This window comes from Rhipicephalus microplus, unplaced genomic scaffold, assembly GCF_043290135.1.
Source record: "Rhipicephalus microplus isolate Deutch F79 unplaced genomic scaffold, USDA_Rmic scaffold_18, whole genome shotgun sequence".
Lineage (NCBI taxonomy): Eukaryota > Metazoa > Arthropoda > Arachnida > Ixodida > Ixodidae > Rhipicephalus > Rhipicephalus microplus.
Window position 1 is genome coordinate 2,775,242 of NW_027464591.1, and position 23,071 is coordinate 2,798,312.

Genomic DNA, 23,071 nt, shown 5'->3' on the forward strand with positions numbered 1-23,071 from the left:
ACGGAAGTCATGTACGGCATCATTTACCTCCACCTCGTAACGTTGTGCTGATTTTAAAGTGAGATATCGACATTTCTCATTCGTGTGTTCTATATCATCGATTCCCACTGCACGTGGAATCTGTCAATTTTTTTCGTAATTTATTACGCGAAAGTCACAATGTATGGCGTTTATGCCGGCTATAACTGATAAAGATCTCTATATTGCGGGTCATAATTGTGGCCATCACTTATCCAGTCGGTAGGAGAAATTTCGGTGAATAAAGTCATTTCAATTGAAATCAAGTTTATACTGGCCTTTTATAATTCCTTTGTGTTGGCTTTCTATTCGTGAACAAAAGCCTTAACGATCATACACATAACTTTATGTCTGTCACTCTCATACTGTGGTTTCAAAGTTCATGTTTTTTTATTTGCTGCAGCAAACAAAGCCTTGGCCAAGGATTATGATAAAAGTCGATGTGGTATTGCCACAAAAGAAGGCCACCTCTACTTCTGTTCACATCAGCACCAATGCGGTAAACGCTGTGTTCTCTTCTTTTTTATATATGTAGGTAAAAAAATGAATGGGTGCTTGGTATCTGCTTATTCATACAGTCTGACGACAAGACTGTTTTTATTTGTGTGTTTTTTTCAAGTACTGCCTGTCTAAAATTGCGCAGCTAAGAGGGGACGCATCAGGAACCGTCCCTGTGCTTCCCCTTTTCCCCGAAAGTTTTTTCTGCCATTACAAAGATAATACATAATGCCACTCCACGACATTTGTGCTCGGCCTTCACTTGAGATGAAAAACGTTCCCATCCGCACTCTCGAAAAAGCTTTCTGCTGCCTACGACACTGCCTGTCTTTTTAACTGTTCCTACCGGCCCCGTGGCGGTGGCCTAGTGGCAAAGGTACTCGGCTGCTGACCCGCAGCTCGCCAGATCGAATCGTTGCCATGGCGGTCACATTTTCGACAGCGACGAAATGCTTGAGGCCCATGTGCTTAGATCAAAGCGCACGTTAAAGAGCCCCGGGGGCGTCGAAATTACCGAAGCCGTTCACTAGGGCGTCTCTCATGTACATATGGTGGTCGCAGGACGTTAAACCCCAACAAATATTGTTAATGGGGAAACCCTAACGCGCGAGTCGAGCACGCAACGTTAACCGGACAGCATGTCAGGCGGAGAGGAGACCAGCAATTCTTTCGGTGCGGTTGAATACAGAGCTCTACCCATGCTTTGTGTATGACCATGTGAGCGTTTATTGCCAAGTTCCCTCATTTTTAGTTGTGATTTGATCAGGTTTAACCCTCAAAGCTATCACCGCTAGGCACAGGCCACTCAGCACTATATGAGAACAAACTTTTGTTCTTGTTTGAACAGATCGGTCCTGAATATTTATGTAAACTTGTAAGTGTCAAGCGTACGTGGACGCAAAGCGCGCCTGTTCTGTTAAGTGCACACAGGGTACTCAACTGCTTTGCGCTAGGTGTTTTCATCAGCTTGTTTGGCAAGCTTCGCGATTTCTACAAATAGTACCGTAATTATTAGGTGCAGGACGGGTCTATTAAAATTTATTCGAAACCTTACAGGAGAACCAAATCATAACGCCTGAAGATTCAATGACCGATTTGTATTAGACAGCACGTTCCGCCGAATATCAGATTACCGATGGTCTACTTCTGTGATCACTGCATCCGTGATTTCAGTTGGAAGGCAGCGTTATTTCTCTTCGGTTTCTTGTCCTTGTACGTCTCATGTGGTCTTACCGTCACCATCGCGACAAATGGCGGTGATGATATTTGAGCAACTGGTCCAGCTGAGATACAAGCGCTCACATAAACAAAAAGTTCATTCTTTTTCTCGCCAGACTTCTTCAGCTGCGATGACTGGGCTAAAGACCTCGAGTTCTAGCCACATCGACGCCTCAAAGTCTCCACCCGTCAGAGCGAGCGCCAAACAATGGTCGTCGTCGTCAGTAGAACCCTATTCCATTCCCAAAATAAATCCGGTAAGAAGCATTTTTCTACACGAAAAATGCCCGAGAAATGGGCATTTCTGTACTTGGTAGTCATATTCTGCAACCGAGCTGGGATATTAGGCGACGCTGTGGGGTCGTTTGGATATATCGTGTTGTGTATATTGGCCAGTTCTTTTTTATTCAATTTATTTGTGAGCCCCACCGCGGTGGTCTAGTAGCTAAGATACTCGGCTGCTGACCCGCAGGAGACGGGATCGAATCCCTGCTGCGGCAGCTGCATTTTCGATGAAGGTGAAATGTTGTACGCCCGTGTGCTCAGATTTGAGTACACTTTAAAGAACACCAGGTGGTCGAAATTTCCGGAGCCCTCCACTACGGCATCTCTCATAATCATATGGTGATTTTGAGAAGTTAAACCCCACATATCAATCAAATCAATCACTTTATTTGTCAGGCTAAATATAACGCCAATGTAAAACGCTACAGATTTATTCCCCCCCGCGCGCGCGCGCGTTTTTGTGTTTGTGTGTGTGTGTGTGTGTGGTGTGTGTGTGTGTGTGTGTGTGTGTGTGAGAGAGAGAGAGAGAGAGAGAGAGATGTGGAGAGGTATCGTCCATCTATCTTGCTATCACCTGCAATGGCAGATGTGAAATGAACTTCTCCATGAGGTCTTAGTAAATATTTCAATGACTCAATGACTGAATTAGTGTTGGGTTAAAAAGCCAATCTTAAAAGCCAACTGATGCCGCTGATGTTGTGTAAGAGTGAACACATTAATGCCTAACCTACTTTCCAAAGCAAAGTTGGGCAGATGTTTTTCTTCTGCCAGGCGTCTTCGGCTAAGGTCACGCAAAGGACGACCTCATATTACACTACAGCGAAAACTTCAAGGTTACCGCCAATTGAGTCAAGTGGAAAAGAAACGCTGCCATCCGGTGAACCATCTCACGTAAGTGACTTCGGTGAGATTACGCATCATTCATTGAAAAAAATTAAGTTATTCTGAAACCTGTGGTAACCTTAATTTGCATTTTCTTCATTGGTGAAACAGTTTACTAGTGAGCAACGTCACTCACGCAGCTCTATTCTAGTGTTCACACGAGAAAAAGTGAGATTAGGTAGGTTTAGAATAGCGTGTCTGGTGCTCTGGACACTCCTCCTACTCTAAGTCACTCTAGTATTGGCCGAGAGCTGTCACTTCCGTGGTTGCCATCACGTTTGACTGACGCTAAGCTTTCGGCGGTAGGCTTTGTAACTCGTCCTAAGTTAGAGAAATAGTGTACCCTACTCAAAACCTAGACCCTGAATGGCTGTCGCGCATACTCAGTAGCCTCGACGCTATTTCTTTGGTGCCCCGAAGTTATTGGGACCCCTATTCGACAACTCCCTATCAGCTCCTACTCGGCAAGTTGTGATGTGACAGTTCTGGCAGAAAACGCACCATCGCAGTCCATGACGAGAGGAAAGCTTCTTATATTTACACAATTTTACCCAAAATTTAAGGCAGCTTTGAAGTTTACTTTGCGTCACTAAGGGTATTGCGGAGAACACAGTTTCAAGTTATTTTTTATGTGCGTGTGTGACTGTACACTAAACGTGTTTTGTCGGGGCAAACAGGCCCCGTGACGATGCATATATGCTCGATGTGGCTCTTATTGCGACAGCAATTATGTGAACACTCTCGATTGGATTTCACCGCCGTCGTCAGCGGCGGCGTTGATGTCATGCACCGTATTTGTATGCGTATCGATACATGTAACGCAAAAAAAACAGAAAAAAGCCTCTGGTACGCGAAATCGCACGTGGGACTTCCATGTCGTGAATGCGAGGCGTTAATTACTGAGCCACTGAAGGGTACATCCCTCAACGTTCAAACGACCAGCTATTTATATCTACCACTTACCGCTGTTGGCTGGCATTTCGGGTGGGGCGGGGGGGACCATCGTGTTTTCAGCATTATCAGCAAGATGGCGCAGTGAGCGCGCGGCGGCTCTCATCTCTCGCGTACTTCGGCCCGCGTAGAGAATAAGGGGGTGTACGCTCGACCACGTGACCTTATCTTGCAGTGGGGAGGATCGTACGTCTTGGCTAGCCTTTGAGTTTCGCAGGAATGACTCTGTAGTTACCGCACAAAAATCACTGCAATCGTTGCACAGCCTCCATTTGCGAAAAGGGCGCGCTTTTCAGACACAGCGAAGTAACAGCTGAGGCGCTTATTCGCGTTCATCTGTACCTGTGAGTACGTTTCGTGCGTCATTTGTGCGTGAGAAACGCAGAGCACGTTTTTATCTGCTTGCCATTCTGCGCGTGACTTTCCAATTTGTTGCTATCGTGTTCATTGCTTCGCCTTTGTGGCAAAACTGTGACTTTTTTATACTAGTCCATTGATTGATATGTGGGGTTTAACGTCCCAAAACCACTATATGATTATGAGAGACGCCGTAGTGGAGGGCTCCGGAAATTTAGACCACCTGGGGTTCTTTAACGTGCACCCAAATCTGAGCACACGGGCCTACAACATTTCCGCCTCCATCGGAAATGCAGCCGCCGCAGCCAGGATTCGAACCCGCGCCCTGCGGGTCAGCAGCCGAGTACCTTAGCCACTAGACCACCGCGGCGGGGCTTAAACTAGTCCATATTAGTGCATACATAAATGAGATATTCAATGCAGTCCTTTCATACATGACACAGCGGGTCATTCTTAGGCGCAGGGAAAAAGTTTTCAATGCCTATCTCTAAGAATTCAGGAACATCCTACGCGCAGTGGAAATCTACGTAATGGGACAAGCACTGCGAGGCCGATGAATGTGTTTGGGCAAACTGCGTAGTTGTGCGCCACTCATCGGCTTAAGAGGCATGTCAGCTACAGTGTGATGCTTAAAGGTGGCTCATAGTCTGACGTAGCGTCGGGGCTCACATTAATCACAGTTATGAAAAATCGGCAGATCACACGTACCTGGAAATTGACGTTACGTGAAGATGTGGAGGGAAGGTGACCGTGTTGCAATTTTTATTGAGCGATACGTCATGAAATGACGCTAAATATGTGTACAATTGCTGCAAGCACAGACATATATCGAAGAGCTGCAGACGTTTATATAACCAGTTGTTTGCACTTGCGCAACGATGCCAACTGGAACATTCGTATTAGCAACACGAGAAGCTGATATGAAGCGCTGGTACTCGCGAGGATGCTGGCCCTGGGCACTGCTACATAAATCTGCTTCAGCGCATGGAAACTAACCACAATTGAAGTTAACCCGACGAGACGGCCGTATCAAAGGAGTACATATTGCCACATGGTTTGCTTGGGTGAGATCGAAGAGTGAAAGAAGACAAAGACGATCTCTCTGAGCCGCTGCTTGAGTAGTCGACTAAACGAGCCCATTTTTTATCAAGTTTGTCGAGAGTAACGTGACAAGACTGGTGGAGGTGCTGGGTACAACGTCTCGCAATCCACCCGATGCCCAAGACCCCGTCCAGCAGCCGGAACACAAGCCCTGCACCCGTGGACACTCCTGTTCATAGAGTAAGCCGCCGCCAACGAGGCCTACCGCCTGAGACACCAACCACTGACGCAGCGACTATGACTTCGACACAAGATCCCATGCAAGCTCCGACACCTTCCACGCCGATCTACTGCACCGTCCAGAACCCGCTCATGCCTAGCCCCTTTCACGGAGCGCAGCATGAAGATGTTGACGACTGGCTGAGTGAGTTTGAACGTGTCGCAGCGATCAATTACTGGGATGATGCCGCGAAGCTCCGGAACGTGTACACGTGCCTAAAAGACGGTGCCAAGACGTGGTTTTTGAACAGGGATGATGTTCTGACATCTTGGCGCGAGTTCCAGCGTCGCCTCCTGGAGACCTACAGGAGTCCCGACCGCCGCGAACGGGCGGAGCGTGCACTTCAATCACGCATCCAGATGCCCAACGAGACCGTCTCGATGTACGTCGAGGACATGACACGGCTTTTCAAGCGAGCGGATCCTGCTATGGCAGAAGAAAAAAAGTTGCGCCACCTCATGCGTGGTGTGAAGGAACAACTTTTTGCTGGTTTGGTGCGTAGTCCCCCCAAAAGTGTTGCTGAGTTCCTTACTGAAGCGGCAACAATGGAGCGAGTACTGCACCAACGGTCTGCCCATTTTGACCGTCAAGTGAATGCTGCCTCAACTCCCGAGATTTTCGCCACCCCTGGGAGCAAGAGCCCCGAATGGATTCGCGAGATCATTCGATCTGTCGTCCGGGAAGAAATGGAAAAGATGTACGGGACAAGGCAAATCGATGTTTAGTCTATCACCAGTGTCATCCGCGACGAGGTCCAGCAGGTGCTGCACGCCCATCGTTTTCCGCCCACGTCGGTTGATCTGGAAACGGCTCCTGTGTCTACTGACAGTCGCCGTCGTACGTACGCGGAAGCCTTGCGATCTGCCACTCCTCTTTCGGGTCAAGGAGTCCAGATCCAGCCAGTGCCGCACGTCCCGATCCAGACAGTGCCGCACGTCCCGATCCAGACAATGCCATACGTCCCGATCCAGACAATGATGCCGTCAGTCGCGATTCAGTCAGCGCACGCTGATTTGGACATCGATAGTCGCCGTACACCGACGCGCAAGTCTGATCTCTGGCGTACGCCAGACAGACGACCCCTCTGCTATCATTGCGGTGAGGCTGGTCACATTTACCGCGAATGCCCATACCGGCAACTTGGACTGCGCGGATTTTCCGTCAATTCCCCTCGTCCCCGAATTGGTCAAAGGCCAAGGGATATCGAAGAATATCTCGCGCAACAGCGTGCACCCTTTACACGACGGCAATCGCGGTCACCATCTCCGAGGAGACCCGCAGCCACTGGGCCACGTTTTGGGGTGACGGCACGGGAACGCTCCCCGAGCCCTCGTCGGGAAAACTGAAGGCAGCGGCCTTCGGGGGCAAGGTCGCTGGGACTCAAAGTGCGGAAGACCTCCCATCGATGCTTGCACGCAACGCCGAAGGCATTTCGTCAGAGAATAATCGCAGTGCCGAAGAAACGCCGACATCCGCATATGAACTTAGTGACCGCGTGTCGCTCGACATACCTGTGCTGGTTGACGGTCTTCAGGTCAGTGCATTGGTAGACACTGGTGCAGACTATTCGATCATCAGCGGGAGGCTAGCGAAAGATCTCAGAAAAGTGATCACGCCGTGGAATGGAACGCGAATTCGAACAGCTGGAGGACACGTTGTAACACCGCTGGGTCGCTGTACCGCAAGAGTGAAAATTCGTGCGTCAACGTTTGTGCTCAGCTGCCTCGTTCTCCCCGACTGTTCGCGTCAGCTGATTATCGGCATGGACTTCCTTCGGGAATACGGTGCCATCATAAATCTCCGTGAGCGCATCGTGACCTTCTCGACTCAAGGCGCAACAGATCGAGACGCCGATAACTGCCGTAGACTTGCGCTGCGTGTTGCTGACGACAGTGTGACGCTGCCACCTCGAGCAACTGTTCCCATCGAAGTCACTTGTGAAGACTTCCAAGACGGCGACGTGGTGGCTGAAAGCAACTTATCACTTCTGCTGCTCCAAGGTGTATGCGCCGCCCGAAGTGTAGTGCGCGTCCGTGACGGACAGTCAACGATACTAGCTACGAACTTCAATTACGAGCACCGGCATCTTTTCCGTGGAACCACCCTAGCCTATGGAGAACCTGTTGCCGACGTCACGGAGTGCTTCGCGTCCGAGGAAACGCATGAGGATAAGGAATTTCTAGACCACATCGACATCAATTCGACGCTGTCAGACGAGAGAAAGGCTGCACTTCACGACCTTTTAAGGGAGTTTAGATCTTGCTTCGCCTCTTCTTCTAAAGTCCGTCAAACTCACCTCACGAAGCATCGAATTATTACCGACGATGACGTCCGCCCCATCCGGCAGCAGCCTTATCGCGTTTCTGCCAAAGAACGCAAGGCTATTCAGACACAAGTAAAAGAGATGCTCGATGACGGGATTATTCAACCATCCAGCAGCGCTTGGTCCTCGCCAGTCGTTCTAGTAAAGAAAAAAGACGGAACGCTGCGATTCTGTATTGACTACAGGAAGCTTAATAGCGTCACAAAAAAGGACGTCTACCCGCTTCCACGAGTAGACGACTCCCTCGACAGGTTACGACGTGCGAAGTATTTTTCGTCCATCGATCTAAAGAGTGGCTATTGGCAAATTGAAGTGGATGAACGAGACCGAGAAAAAACCGCGTTTGTGACTCCAGACGGACTTTACGAATTCCGAGTTCTTCCCTTCGGCCTCTGTTCTGCACCAGCCACTTTTCAGAGGATGATGGACACAGTTCTCGCTGGCTTGAAGTGGCAAAGCTGCCTTGTCTACCTCGATGATGTGGTCATCTTTTCCGAGAGCTTTGAAGAACATCTGAAGCGTCTGAGAAAGGTTCTGGAAGTCATTCGCACAGCTGAACTTACGCTGAAACCCCAAAAATGCCATTTCGGCTATGAAGAGCTGAAATTTCTGGGACATGTCATTAGTGCAGATGGAGTGCGACCTGATCCAGACAAAACTGCTGCTGTCGCCGCCTTCCCTGTCCCATCAGATAAAAGAGCAGTACGCCGTTTCCTCGGCTTGTGCGCGTATTATCGCCGATTTATTGCCAACTTCTCTAAGATAGCTGAACCTCTTACGCGACTCACCCGAGATGACGTACCCTTTACTTGGGGCGTAGAACAAGATACAGCGTTCACAGAGTTACGACAGAGAATGCAAGCAGCCCCTGTTCTTGCCCATTTTGATGAGGACGCTGCTACAGAAATTCATACAGATGCCAGCAACGTCGGACTTGGCGCTGTCCTTGTACAACGACACGGCGGCGTTGAGCTTGTGATAGCTTACGCCAGTCGTACTCTTTCTCAAGCTGAGACCAACTATTCTACGTCAGAAAAAGAATGCCTCGCAGTCGTGTGGGCGACGACCAAGTTTCGGCCTTACCTCTACGGTCGTCCCTTCAAAGTGGTGACTGACCACCACTCGCTCTGCTGGCTGGCAAATCTCAGAGATCCATCCGGCCGTCTCGCACGGTGGAGTTTGCGTTTGCAGGAGTTTGACATTACGATTGTGTACAGGTCAGGGCGCAAACACGAAGACGCCGACGCGCTTTCTCGAGCACCTGTGGGGAACGCTGTCAGGGGCTCCGAAGATGAAGATGCCTTTCTCGGAGCAGTTAGTGACTCCGAATTTAGGTCAAAGCAGCGGGCAGACGATGAATTACGCCCAGTCATTGATTCCCTGGAAGGCCGCAACTCTAAGGTCCCTCAACACATTGCTCGCGAACTGTCCTCTTTTTGTCTAAGAAGAGGCATTCTTTACAAGAAAAACGCCCGTGGTAGCGACAAGGCTTTCCTACTCGTTGTTCCTACCGACATGCGTGATGAAATCCTTCTGGCGTGCCACGACGAGCCCACGTCAGGACATTTGGGCTATTCGCGAACTCTCGCCCGAGTACGCCAACAGTATTACTGGCCGCGACTATTAACTAGTGTACATCGATATGTGAAAGGCTGCCGTGAGTGCCAGCGCCGCAAGACTCCGCCTGTGAGACCCGCGGGCCTGCTCCAGCCGATCGCACCACCACGGACACCGTTTGACCTCGTGGGAATGGACCTTCTCGGGCCCTTCCCTTTGTCGTCCTCTGGGAACAAGTGGATTATAGTTGCGACAGATTATCTCACGCGTTATGCTGAAACAAAAGCGTTACCCCGTGGCACGGCCTCTGAAGTCGCGCAGTTCTTCGTGCACCAAATCGTCCTACGGCATGGTGCCCCGTCATGCGTGATTACGGACAGAGGGACGTCGTTTACAGCACGAATGATGGAGGACATTTTTAAACTGAGCTGCACAAGTCATCGAAAAACAACGGCTTATCATCCGCAATCCAATGGACTGACAGAGAGGCTTAACAAGACCATAGCGGACATGCTGTCAATGTACGTGGACGTACAACATAAAACCTGGGACGAGATTCTTCCATACATCACGTTTGCTTATAATACGGCAACGCAAGAAACAACGCGATTTCCGCCTTTCCGACTTGTTTACGGACGCAACGTGCGAACCATGCTCGATGCTATGCTTCCGTGCGACGAAAGCAATGAAGTTGCTCAAGATGCTGAGCAATACACTCAATACGCCGAAGAAGCTCGTCAGCTAGCTCGCATAAACACCAGGCACCAACAAGATGCAGACGCGCGACGTTACAACCTCCGCCATCGAAATGTCACCTACCACCCTGGGGACCGAGTGTGGGTGTGGATCCCTGTCCGGCGACCAGGCTTATCCGAAAAACTCCTAAGCCGTTATTTTGGACCGTACAAGGTTCTTAGACGAATCACAGATCTCACCTACGAGGTATTTCCGGACGGCGCAGCGTCTTCTCGTCGACAGCTTCGACCCGAAACCGTGCATGTCCTTCGGCTGAAGCCCTACTTCACACAGTAGCCCTTGTGGTTTCACGTGCTACGACATGCCGTGACATTGCGTTGCCGCTGCTGTTTGTGTTCTCCTGTGTTTTGTGCCCTTTCTTTTTGCGCTTGGCGGAAGCGTTGGCGAAACTTCCTCATTTGCGCTGCGAGTAGTGGCTCTCTCCCTCTTTTGGTTCTCTATATCTGCGTGTGTATACCTTCATTTTTTTTTTATTTACGAGCATCAAGTCGATGCTTTCAAAGGGGGGGACTATTGCCACATGGTTTGCTTGGGTGAGATCGAAGAGTGAAAGAAGACAAAGACGATCTCTCTGAGCCGCTGCTTGAGTAGTCGACTAAACGAGCCCATTTTTTATCAAGTTTGTCGAGAGTAACGTGACAATATGTAGTGTTTACAAAGTTGGGTATGCAGCACTGCAACCATTATTGACGTTTCATGAAGATCGCCGTCTATTGAAAAGTAGTTCCGAGACCTGGCGTATCTCTGTGGTACGATGCTTCATTTCCACGCAGAATGTTTGGGTGTGATTCCAGCTGGGACCCTGCCATTTATATTTTGCATTTTTCGGGTCAATGCTACCGATGTTGGGTACCTCTTATTGCTCCTGCGTTAAAATTACTCATGTGTGTTATCGTCGTTCCTGGATAGATACTAAGCGTCAATCGCTTATCGCACATACCCGCATACCAGCGGCACATACCCAACCGTGGGTATGTGCCACTGTCTGGCGGGAAGTGTTTGACGACGTACGGGACAGAATTGTGACATTATTCATGTCTTGACCATGCTAATTTTCGTTCAAGCCATGTTAAGGAGGTCACCACGAGAGCGCACAAACGTAAGTGGATAGATAGATAGATAGATAGATAGATAGATAGATAGATAGATAGATAGATAGATAGATAGATAGATAGATAGATAGATAGATAGATAGATAGATAGATAGATAGATAGATAGATAGATAGATAGATAGATAGATAGACAATAACTGAAGTCTATCTTGGTTCATGCAGCGCGCTCAAGAAGACGACTCCGTCGTCGTCGTCATCGTCGCGTATGCGCTGCATCAACAAAGATGAACGCATACCAACTCGCTCCAACTTCCATTTTAATTATGTTCGCCAGTCCTTACACCACTACTTGTACCAGTGTACTGGACTGTACACTAAAAATGGTGTTTAATTCTAAAGTTTTCTTGTTATCTTTATTCACCACAATGACAGCCACCTACAATATAGAAGTCTTTATCGGATACACAAATGTACGCATGTTAAAAGGCGCACAGGCGAATGTTAAAGCAGAGATTGGTGAAGAAATAAAACTCCCGCGAAAGAAAGGAAGGTTTCGGAGTTAATTTAACCTCATATAGGATTTTATTAGTACAAATGTGACAATCAGCGGCTATGTTACTAGCTCTGCTTTTACCAACTCTACAGGACGAGTGGGTTACGCCTAATTAAAAACTGGCCTTTTTCAAGGACATACTGCAATGTGGCAGAAAGCTCCTCCATTCGATGTTTCCGTATATGCTTAAAACATCCGTTCGGTAATTTTGCAAATGGTACTATCAATTTTAACAGGCATCCATCTTGCCGGAAACTTTTGTACACAACTGGTTTCCGCTTCATATGTGTATCTGATGTATGTAAAAGCTTTAGCTTATAGTATATGAAATGCGTGACAATGTTTTTGTGACGTAAACAAACAGCCATCACCTTTTGCTTTTACCAGGCTTCTTCAGTTCAGGCAACCGTAAAAATCACCTCAAATTATAGCAATACAAATATGTCACGATCAACAATCACTGAAATGAGCTCGGAACGAAGAGTGGTCACCTGAGAAACTGCTACTGATACTGACGTCACCTCGGTAAGAAGGCATTTCTTTGTTGTCACATAGCAAAAAACTCGCTCTTCTTTTAATATGAAGCTGTGTTTTAGATGGGTAAGAACCATAGGTTGGCAGCATTATTTATGAGTCGATTCTCTTAGACTCACTGAGGCTCACATTGAGCCATGAGTTGGAGTCTGAGTGAGTCCGGGAGAGCAATATTTTGGTGAGTTCGAGACCCAGTGGGTCCAATTGATCAAACATTTAGTGCGTGAGTTCTAAGGGCACAGTATGTTATATGAGGGAATCTGACTGAGCTACATACTTTTTTCCCACCTGTGGTCAAAACCACGTTTTTATAGGTTGAATTTTTATTAGAATCGACAGTTTAGGGGGAAGTAAAACGATGACGCCTAATATATTGTCTCACTGTTATCAAACTTCACGAATGGGTAAGGAATGCTTCTGCCATGTTGAGGTTATATTATTGCAATATGTTATAGTTTTCCGCCATTTCCAAAGATCCCGTCAGTCCTGAACCTTGTTAGAATATGTCTTTTGGGACGTAACAGTACACAGTGATAATGTAGGTGACTTGCTGAAAGGTATGTAGCCTGAATTCCTACTTCGAATTTTATCAGACGCATTCTACAAATACGACAAGACAGACAACTTCGTATCACGGTGTGGTAAATACGTCGCAGTCACATGGCGCTACAGCGAGCTGGAATGGAATCACAACATCTGTGGGATCGTCGAGTGCAACTGGCGTTATCCCGGTAAGATGCTGCTTGTAGTTCGTTCACATATATTTGTCAAATTACTTTTTGCTCAAACGTTGATCGTATTTTTTTGGTGCGTGGCCGCAAGAGTTTCTCATTTTATATTTATTACGCGTAGCTCGCGTAATCCTATGTCAAGATTGTGTACTTTAAGTTATCCTAACATCTATTCACTCTCAGCTTCAAAGCAAGCCTAAGCTTAAAAACATAATTTGGATGAGTAAAGTAGTTCAGCATGCTGAGGATATTACAGGGTCACTTATTGCTAGTATACAGCTTTTCACGGGATGCAAAAAACGCCGCCATGATGGGCCTCGCGCGGGAGAGCATAGGCTAGTAGCATAGCCTCCACAGTGGATTTTCGAGGGGTTACGCCAATTTGCGAAGCCCTGGAGGAACTATGGTGGCCCCCAGGGAGTCGTTTTTAAAAAGGTCTATAGTTGCCTGGGCCGGTAAAACGCTCGAAGTGTTTTAAGTTCTCACTACAGCGGTCACTGCCACTCTTTGAGCCGTGTCACAACTTTGAAGCTAGGAAGCTCCAGTACAACTGTGAGCTACTTTTCTACACGTAAAAGTAAATCACTGTACCTTATTTACTCGGCGCCGGCTTACTACGCCTACGTCGTAATTTGGTGTGGTCTATTTTCACGTTTATTGCAGTTTAATTATTTGACAGTAGTAGAAAAACACCAAAGTATACCTGCTACAATATAATACATTTCCTGCACTTACTATAAAAGTACCTTTCAGTAACCCTGAATCAACACCTCTATCGATGCTTGCATTAATGACTTGATGTAAATCTTGTCTATCTTTCATGGCGACTGCAATATAGACGTCTGGTGAAGCTATTGCCGTTTCTAGGTTATACACGTTCCTCCAGAACAGTAGCAAACGCTCATTCCTCGTTCTTTCCCAATATTGGAGCCCTGGTGCGCTAGTCCGGTAGCTAAGGTACTCGGCTGCTGGCCCGCAGGTCACTGGATCGAATACCGGCCGTGGCGGCTGCATTTTCTATGGAGGCGAGAATGCTTAAGGCCCGTGTGCTCAGATTTGAGTGCACGTTAAAGATCCCCAGCTGGTCGAAATTTCCGGAGCCCTCCACTAAGGCGTCTCTCGTAATCATACGGTCTTTTGGGGTGTTAAACCCCACATATCAATCAATTACTGGTTCCTTTATTGCCAAAAGAAGTCATTGAAATTACATTTCAAAAATTTAAATGTTTTGTTACATTTTCCCCATATTGAACTTTTCGATCGAAACATGGTGTCCAGTAATGCTGAGGCAAAATAATGTGAGTTTTCTTAAGGCTCCCAATTAGCTGTAGAGATACGAATTTGACATCGCCGGCAGCAGCTTATACATAGACTGAAGAAATATATATAAACACTCCTAGACGAATTTTCGACCGTCTACCAGCCATACCGCAGAGATGTCTGACCGAAACTTTTGTGCTCCTCAATTTTAAGTACAACACAAGGGGCACTTTTTTTCACCTTATTTTCCACACATGACAATATAAGATGTAACAAGGTATGCAACGCCTAAGCACTTACATAGAACTCTGAGTTACCAAAGTCGCCTATGCAGAGTACTCAACCGCGTGAATTTCTACAGCTACCGTATGCTTAGCCTATAGTTTTACGAGCCACTGGACTATAAGCAAGTCTTGATATTTGCTTCAATGTAACACAACTTGAGTCTCATCTCCCTACGTTAGCACCGCCATTTATTACTTTTTTGCTTACCCGCTGCTTTTCTCCGTTGGGGAGTAGCAGGCCAGAGCAAGCTGTAGCTAGGGCCAGCTTATCTCCGTTTCTGCAAATAAAATCTCTCTCTCTCTCTTTCCTGTAGCAAGGCTCAATAAGCGTCACGTACTGTTTGTACCTTTAGTGCGCATGCCTGGCGGCGGCACTAGTGTTGTATATATACTCGTTCTTGTTCCGGCAATAAAGTTGTTCATTGCCTGAAGCCAACTCACACACATGGTGGCAGCGGATTCCCGTAACTATGTCGGGTCCGTCAACTCTGCTTCCCCCACCCAAGCCACTGGACCCGTCGACAGACGCATGGCTTGCATGGAAGACATGGAAAAGTGAGTTCATTTTGTTCTCCACCACTACCCAGTTGAGAAAGCAGCCTAAAGAAGTACAAGCAGCAACGTTACTCGTAACAGTCGGCGAAGAAGGTAGGAAGGCTTACAACACCTTCAAATTCAAAGATGATGCAGACAAAAACAACGTCGAGACGTTGCTCGAAAAGTTTGAGGAATTCTACAAGCCAGTGACTAACCTGACGTTTAATGAATTCCGCTTCGGATCAAAGAACCAAAGGCCAGGGGAGTGTTTCAATGACTGGCTAACCAATCTCCGGCTTTTAGCGAAGAACTGCGAGTTCGGGGACCTAGAAGACCGTTTGCTTCGCAGCCGGATTATTCTGGGATTGAGAAATAAACGCTTGCAAGAAAAGCTTATCGCCGAGAATCTGTCGTACAGCAGGGCCGTCGAAATGTGTCGCGCCCAAGAAATTGGGAAGGAGCAGTTTAAAGAAATTAATGAAGGCACAGAAGCAGCAAGCGCCGCAGTTATTCAGGCAGTCAGCACCCAAAAGCATCACTGTAGTCGGTGCGGTTATAGCGCGCACGGTAACGGAAGGTGCCCGGCTACAGGAAAAACCTGCAAAAATTGCGGGGGGCGTAATCATTTCGCTCAAGCATGTAGATCGTCGGTGCGGCGACAAAACAGAGGCGTGAAAAAAGAGCTGCACGAACTACAAATGGATGAAGAAAATTTTTTCTTGGAAGCTTTGACCGTATGCGCAGTCGCAGCGGGAGATAACTGGACTGCAGCAGTTGACATCGAAGGCTGCCAATTCACGTGCAAGCTAGACACGGGTGCTAACTGCTGCGTAATTTCAAGCAAAGACTCAAAAAAGCTTAGCAATAGGCCCCTGCAAACCTGCCACGCGACCCTGACCGCCTTCTTCGGCCATAAGACCCCAGCGACAGGAAAAATACGGCTGCGCCTACGTGCTAACAGCAAAGAGCACGAAGAAACTTTTTTTTGTGGTCGAACAAAATGTGCCTGTGACTCTAAGTGGATTAGTGGCGGAACGCCTAGGATTTATTTGCCGCGTGCAAAATGTTCACGTCCAACAGTTGTACCCAGCGGCTCAACCTTTCGCAGAAGTCTTCAGTGGACTGGGACAGCTGAAAGGCGAAGAGTACGCAATGAAGTTAAAGCCCGGAGCCATTGGAATCGTCGTGCCAGCCAGGCGAGTTCCCGTGGCCCTTCAGGAAAGAGTCAAGGAAGAGCTCAAGCGTATGGAAGAACAAGGCTTGATAACAAAGGTAAGGGGTCCAACGGAATGGTCAAGTCACATGGTCACCGTCGTTAAGAAAGATAAAGTACGCATCTGCCTAGATCCCATCGAGCTCAACAAAGCACTTTCGGGAGAACTATCCTATGCCTACACTGGAAGACGTTGTGCCAAAGCTTGCTGGAGCCAAATTTTTTTCGACATTAGACGCAGCTTCAGGGTTTTGGCAGATAAAGCTGAATGACTATAGCTCCAAACTTTGCACAATGAGTACACCGTACGGACGCTACCGCTTTCTCCGCATGCCCTTCGGTATTGCCTCAGCACCAGAAATATTCCAAGCAGCGATGCATCGTGTCCTAGAAGGTCTCGCAAATGTAGCGGTAGTAATGGATGACATTCTAGTCTGGGGCAAAACAAAGCAAGAACAAGACTACAATTTGCAGCTCCTTCTAGCACGCTGCCGCGAACAGAATCTTCGACTAAACCTAAAGAAGTGTTTCTTTTTGCAGGCAGAGGTTCGCTACCTTGGGCACGGGCTCACTGCCGAAGGCTTGCGTGTGGGCCCACAACGTGTACAGGACATTTTAGAAATGCCGACAACAAAGAACTGTAAGGAGCTACAAGTCTTTTTGGGCACAATGAACTTTGTACAGCGTTTTATTCCAAACATGTCTGAGGTCACAGCGCCACTTCGTACTTCGCTGCGGAAAGACACTGCATGGGTCTGGACGGAGGTGCAGCAAGAAAGTTTTCTTAGACTGCGTGAGGCTCTGATACAAGCGCCAGTACTCCGGTATTTTGATTCCAGTAAACCGGTGACCTTATCGATGGATGCGAGCCAGCTGGGGGTGGGCGCTGTCCTAATGCAGGATGCGCAGCCCGTCGCATTTTCGTCACGGACACTTACGGAAGCGCAGACAAGATACGCACAGATAGAGAAGGAAACACTTGCTATTGTACATGGGTGCACTAAATTTCATGACTACATATTCGGACAGCATTCAGTGACTGTGGAAAGTGACCACCGTCCCTTAGTAGCGATATTCAGTAAGCCGTTGTATCAATGCCCACTACGGTTACAACGCATGCGCCTTACTCTACAACGTTACCTCATCCATGTGACTTACAAACCGGGCAAAGAACTATTACTAGCTGATGCTTTGTCAACGTTTCCGAGCAAAGCATGCATGCCAGAAGACGAGCAGTTTCAGGTCAATGTTCTTCAATGTATTTCAGCCTCTGCACGCGCGCTGCAAGACTTGCTTCAAGCCACCAATGAGGACTCAACCCTGGGCAAGCTCCGCGAATACGCAAGTACAGCATGGCCGCTTCACAAGCAAGACGTCCCCGAGCCACTTCGGACGTACTGGGAGTACCGGGACGAGATACACGAACAGGACGGCCTCGTATTCCGGAGTAACAAGGTAATCGTGCCACAATCGAAGACATCAGAAATGATGAGTACTCTTCACTCGGCGCATGTGGGAGTCGAAAAAATGAAGGCTAGGGCAAGGAACGTGATGTTTTGGCCGAATATGGCGGGCAACATCGAGCAGTTCTGCAAAGCTTGCAAAGTATGTCAAAAGCATAAACCTCAGAACCCTAAGATGCCACTTTTGAGTAACGAGGTACCCTCACTACCATGGCAAGTTGTCGGCATAGATTTGTTCTGTTTCGAAGGCCGAGAGTTCGCCGCCATTGTCGACTTCTACTCGTTCTTCTTTGAACTATGAGAGTTTCGGACGACAACGGCGAGCTCGCTTAAAATATGGTGTTCAGAAATTTTTTCCGTCCATGGCTTGCCACTCAAGTTGTGCAGTGATAATGGCCCGCCTTTTAGCAGTCATGAGTTCAAGGAGTTTCTGGACACTTTGGGCATTGCTCACGTAACCTCAAGCCCCTACCACCCGCGGTCAAACGGCATGACGGAAAGAGTGGTCCAGGAGGCAAAAAAGCTTTTAAAAAGTGCTCATTGAAAATGCCCGTGTTTCAAATGGCTTTGCTTGAGTGGCGCAATACTCCACGTGATGATGTGCTCCAGTCCCCTGTGCAGAGTCTGATGAGACGCCAGACTAGAACTCTGCTACCGGTGCCTACCAGCCATTTGGAACCGAGGACCATCCCACCAAAAGCGGTACAGGGCCGCCTTCAAGAAATACGGCAACGACAGAGGACCTACTACAACCGCGGTAGCAGAACACTACCGCCTGTGAAGCCAGGCCAGCAAGTCACCGTATATGATAGAAACCAGCGGACCTGGGCGCCTGCAGTCTTCATCAGACCGTTCGGGGAAACCCGCTCGGCCATCGTTAAAACAGAAGACGGCCGGGAACTTCGGCGCACAAGAGAGCATCTCCGCTTGCTAGAACCGCAACCAGAATCAAACCAGCCAGAAGCGAGCCTTGTCCCTCCAAACGGGGCGTCCTCATCGGCCCCTACAGAACTACGGCGAAGCACAAGGCAACGATGCGAGCCCTGTCGGTACCCTCTACCTGAGAGGCGCTAACCAGGTGTTAACTGCCCCGTAAAAAGGGAAGATGTAGCAAGGCTCAATCAGCGCCACGTCACTGTTTGTACCTTTAGTGCGCATGCCTGGCGGTGGCACTAGTTGCGTATATATACTCGTTCTTGTTCCGGCAATAAAGTTGTTCATTGCCTGAAGCCGACTCACACACATTTCCTTGGCAATCACCTGAGATTTTTTTACGTACTTTTTGTAAGCTACTATTTTTGCCCCACCTTGACGCTGCGCTCAGTTTTGTATTAGCGTGAGTGCTTCGACACGTTCACGCAAATAATTACTATGTAAGTTGTGTCTAAAGCGACCACTGATGCGTTGTAAAATGCGCGCCAATGCCACATTCATCTGAGATATGTGGTACAACTCATCTGTCTTGCCTGAGAGAGCTTGTCCTTTCCTTTTTGTATTTCATACGCGACGCCTATTGAATAACCACAACATTGTGTCATCGCCGTGATACAGGAGATGAAGTCTACCGGTACGAACAAGACGAAAACGGCCCACCCTATTGATATGTCCCATGAAATTACTACTACTCCTAACAACGTCTCCTGGCCAACCGAGACTTTCAATGTCACGATTTCTGATTGGGTAAATATTTGTGTTTCTCTATCTCGTAACAGATAGTTGTGGCATAACGAATTGCTAGGGGTGTCTTAAAGACATTGTATTGGGTAGAGGAACGTGTATTGTGGTTTCGATGCTGTGGCACCGTAGCTAAACTTTGCGCACATAGTACATGACTTGACTAAGCAATATCACGCCGGGAAGCTGGACGTGGGCACGAACCGCAACGAGAAGGCACATACGGAAGCACACGTACTAACTATGGCTGCAGATCTCCATCAACACATTTCTCGGAGCCACCACAGTCGAATGTCAAAGAGGAAGAGTACTCCATCGTAACCTACGGCGGACGACGTTCAACAGTGGTACAGAACGAGCAGACGCATCTACCCACCACCTCAGTGAGACCTACAACGCAGCGAAGCAACCACACTACGGCAGTTGCAAGTACAAGCCATATGAGCTCCCATCTGGGCAAAGCATGTCTGTTCGGAGCTATACACAACAAATATATGGGCTAACACTGCAAGAAGGCGCGATCCACCCATAAACACCTCCTATGGCACTGTGCGCCACCGCCGGGTAACCTAGAAGCAATGCCAACTGTCGTCAACAGCAAGACCATCAGCCGAGAACCAGGCAGCCAATTAGACGTGGTCCAGGATATGCTTAGCATTCTGTAACGCCAGTGGCCAAAAGTGGCATCCTCACAGGTTTGACGCGAGTAGGTTGCTGCTCCGGGACGTCCAAGCACGCTATAGCTTTAATTTCCCTACGCCTTCCCCCCTTTATGATGGATCGTCAATGAAGTTGCTTCGCTCACTCCTAACCCCTAAGGCAGTTTGCATAATCTAAGATATAGCATGAAAGTGGTAGTTGTGACATGAAAATCTTTCATTCATTCATCCATGAAAGTGTCCATGACCTCAGTCAGGTTTTCCCTCATTTTTTTTGTGACTGAGATGTCTGGCTTAATGACCACACATTCTTTTTTCTCTCGCGACCAATGGCTAAGTTTGTTCTGTGCCTATAGAAGCAAGTATTCATGAATCTATACATCAACCGTCATTTCCCTGTTTTTCCTAGAGAACCAAGTATTCATAAATCATTATAATAATAGTCATCACTGCTTATCCTCTAACAGGGAAATAACGCCTGCGCATGCTTGCACGATATCCCAAGTCCCTGCTTGACATTCTTAGGTATTTATTTTGCTTTCGTAAACGTTGCCTTGAGTATTTCGGTAATTAGCCCCGCCGCGGTGGTCTAGTGGCTAAGGTACTCGGCTGCTGACCCGCAGGTCATGGGTTCGAATCCCGGCGGCGGCGGCTGCATTTCCGATAGAGGCGGAAATGTTGTAGGCCCGTGTGCTCAGATTTGGGCGCACGTTAAAGAACCCCAGGTGGTCGAAATTTCCGGAGCCCTCCACTACGGCGTCTCTCATAATCATATGCTGGTTTTGGGACGTTAAACCCCACATATCAATCAATCAAATATTTCGGTAATTAGGACGCATAGTCATTTCACGAAGAAAACCAATGAGTGCCTGCCATTTGAAGTTGTGCAGTTTGGCTGGAGGTTGTGCCATCACGAGCGAAAATTTGCACTGTCAAACCTTCATACTACGCATCGCTTTTCTGACCGATAGGGTTGTGCGGCAGTTGTGTAATGTCGCAGCTCAGTACAATCTTTCGCTTTTTACGAGAAACCGGACAAAAGTAATCAAGTGCGGCCTCCGGGAACCTTTGAATGATTGCATCAAGATGTCAATCTGCACTAATTGGTAATTCATTATCTTTTGGTATAAATGAGCATCGTGACGCAGATGACAGGCAAGAAAAAAGACAAGAGAGAGATTGCTTTTTCCTTCTTTTTTTCCTAAAGCTTGTTTTTATATATCTAAAAATATTTATATAAACAGAAAAACATGTGAAGCGTACGCGTCTTAACGAGTACCAAGTAATCAACGTTTAGAAATATCCTGCTTTCTTTATCATCTAATGTCAAAATAATCAGGCCAACGTACGGGGTTGAACGTACAATCATGGGGTATCCTTTAACTATCTTGCTGTTCATCGAAGGGGGCGTTTTTTAACGAGACATCAGTTTGTTGTACATTGAATCTTCCTTCAAACTTGGTCATGTAAAATATCCCATTCTTCCTACATGTAGTCACGCACACTTTCAGAGATGCCCCATTTACCTGTGCACTTATACTGCACGGGCAGATGGACGCCCATCACGTGATACAAGTATCATACGTCAACCGCAGCTACCAATGCGCTACTTTTAAGTTTCGCGTGTGTCGGTTGAGAAATAGGACTGTTACGCCAGATGCCCTGATGGTCTTTGGGTTACGGTGCGCCACTAAAAATTAATTACAGCAAAATAAATAAGTAGCCCATTGGAATTATGTAAAATTTTATACTACGTCTTATATTGCATGCTCATTGTCAGTTTCTGTTATATGTATCACGTTTCGTGGGCTTATTGCTATTTCATAGCGACAACTTTTCATTCAGTTAACACTAATCCTTTTCGAATTTGTTTTGTTTACATTGTCCTACTTCTTAAAGACTGCGACTTGGACCAAAAGTGACGAAGAAAAGCATTCCAGTAAGTTATGACTTCGACCTGCTGTAGGTCTTATTATCCATTGTCAACACTTTGCTCTTACATTGTTTATGCCTAGGTGGGCACAGAAACACGCGGATATCGTTGTCCAGGGTTCGCTTTCTTGTCTAAGATGCCGTATTGCGGCACTCAGGAGGAACGCAAGCGCTCTGTGAATCAATGCGCAGTACCTGAAAAATAAAGCAGTTACTCGAACCTAATTGGTGTTTCATTAACTATAAGTAACATCCTATGTAACGTGAAGTAGCTTGGAAAGCCAGACAAACAGTCAGTTTCGTATAAAATAAGTTGTAGCTTCGATAGCGTCAGCAGTGCAGTCGAAAACCAAACTAAGCAATGGTCGTAGCTTCTTCAGTGATACGAAATGTTATAAGCACTCGTTTACTGGTTAATACGTTTGTGAATCAACGCACGGAAAGAGGAAAGGCAGCAAATTTAGAGGTATTAACACGGATTCGCTGTTGCCGAAGGCGACGGTGAACATAACAAAAAATGACAAGCAGGTGGCGACGCCGCGATGAAATTGCTGCACCACTTAGTCGCTACGTGATTTGTACTCATGGTGTGTACTTACATATTTTTAATTGTATATGAGAAATAATATAACCCAGGACACCATATTTTTTTTCTAAATAAAAATAGCTGGCTACGTTTTGACAACGTTTGCGCTTTAACAGACAATATACGAGGGCTTCTGGTATGGCGGTACCTACGTCAGCTGATTCTCGACGCTGTTCTTCATGTAGAATATTCAAATAAGGAAACTTCGACTTCTATTCACCTCGCTTATGATAACTATGCTAGCACAATCCTTTTGAAAGCAGCAGTTTTGAACGAACACATTGTTTTCAATGTACTGGCGTGGCAAAAAGCGGGCGCTGCCTGGCACTTTAAAACAGCTTTTCATAAAAAAACATCATGAGGCTGACGAGGAAATTTTCTCTATCCTGTATTTTATTTTCTTCTTCCTTTTTTTCGTCAGGCACT

The 23,071-nt window shown here is 47.3% G+C and overlaps 1 protein-coding gene across 1 annotated transcript in view; it reads left to right on the forward strand.

Annotated features, from left to right (window-relative positions):
* LOC142785088 (uncharacterized) overlaps positions 1 to 23,071 on the forward strand; it is a 60,088-nt gene that overhangs the window by 18,728 nt on the left and 18,289 nt on the right. Inside the window, exons 3-7 of the mRNA XM_075883493.1 lie at positions 422 to 517; positions 1,851 to 1,991; positions 2,791 to 2,910; positions 12,160 to 12,297; positions 12,900 to 13,037. Of these exons, the coding sequence (XP_075739608.1) occupies positions 422 to 517; positions 1,851 to 1,991; positions 2,791 to 2,910; positions 12,160 to 12,267 (465 nt within the window). The 3' untranslated portion in view covers positions 12,268 to 12,297; positions 12,900 to 13,037. The remainder of the gene's footprint in view (positions 1 to 421; positions 518 to 1,850; positions 1,992 to 2,790; positions 2,911 to 12,159; positions 12,298 to 12,899; positions 13,038 to 23,071) is intronic.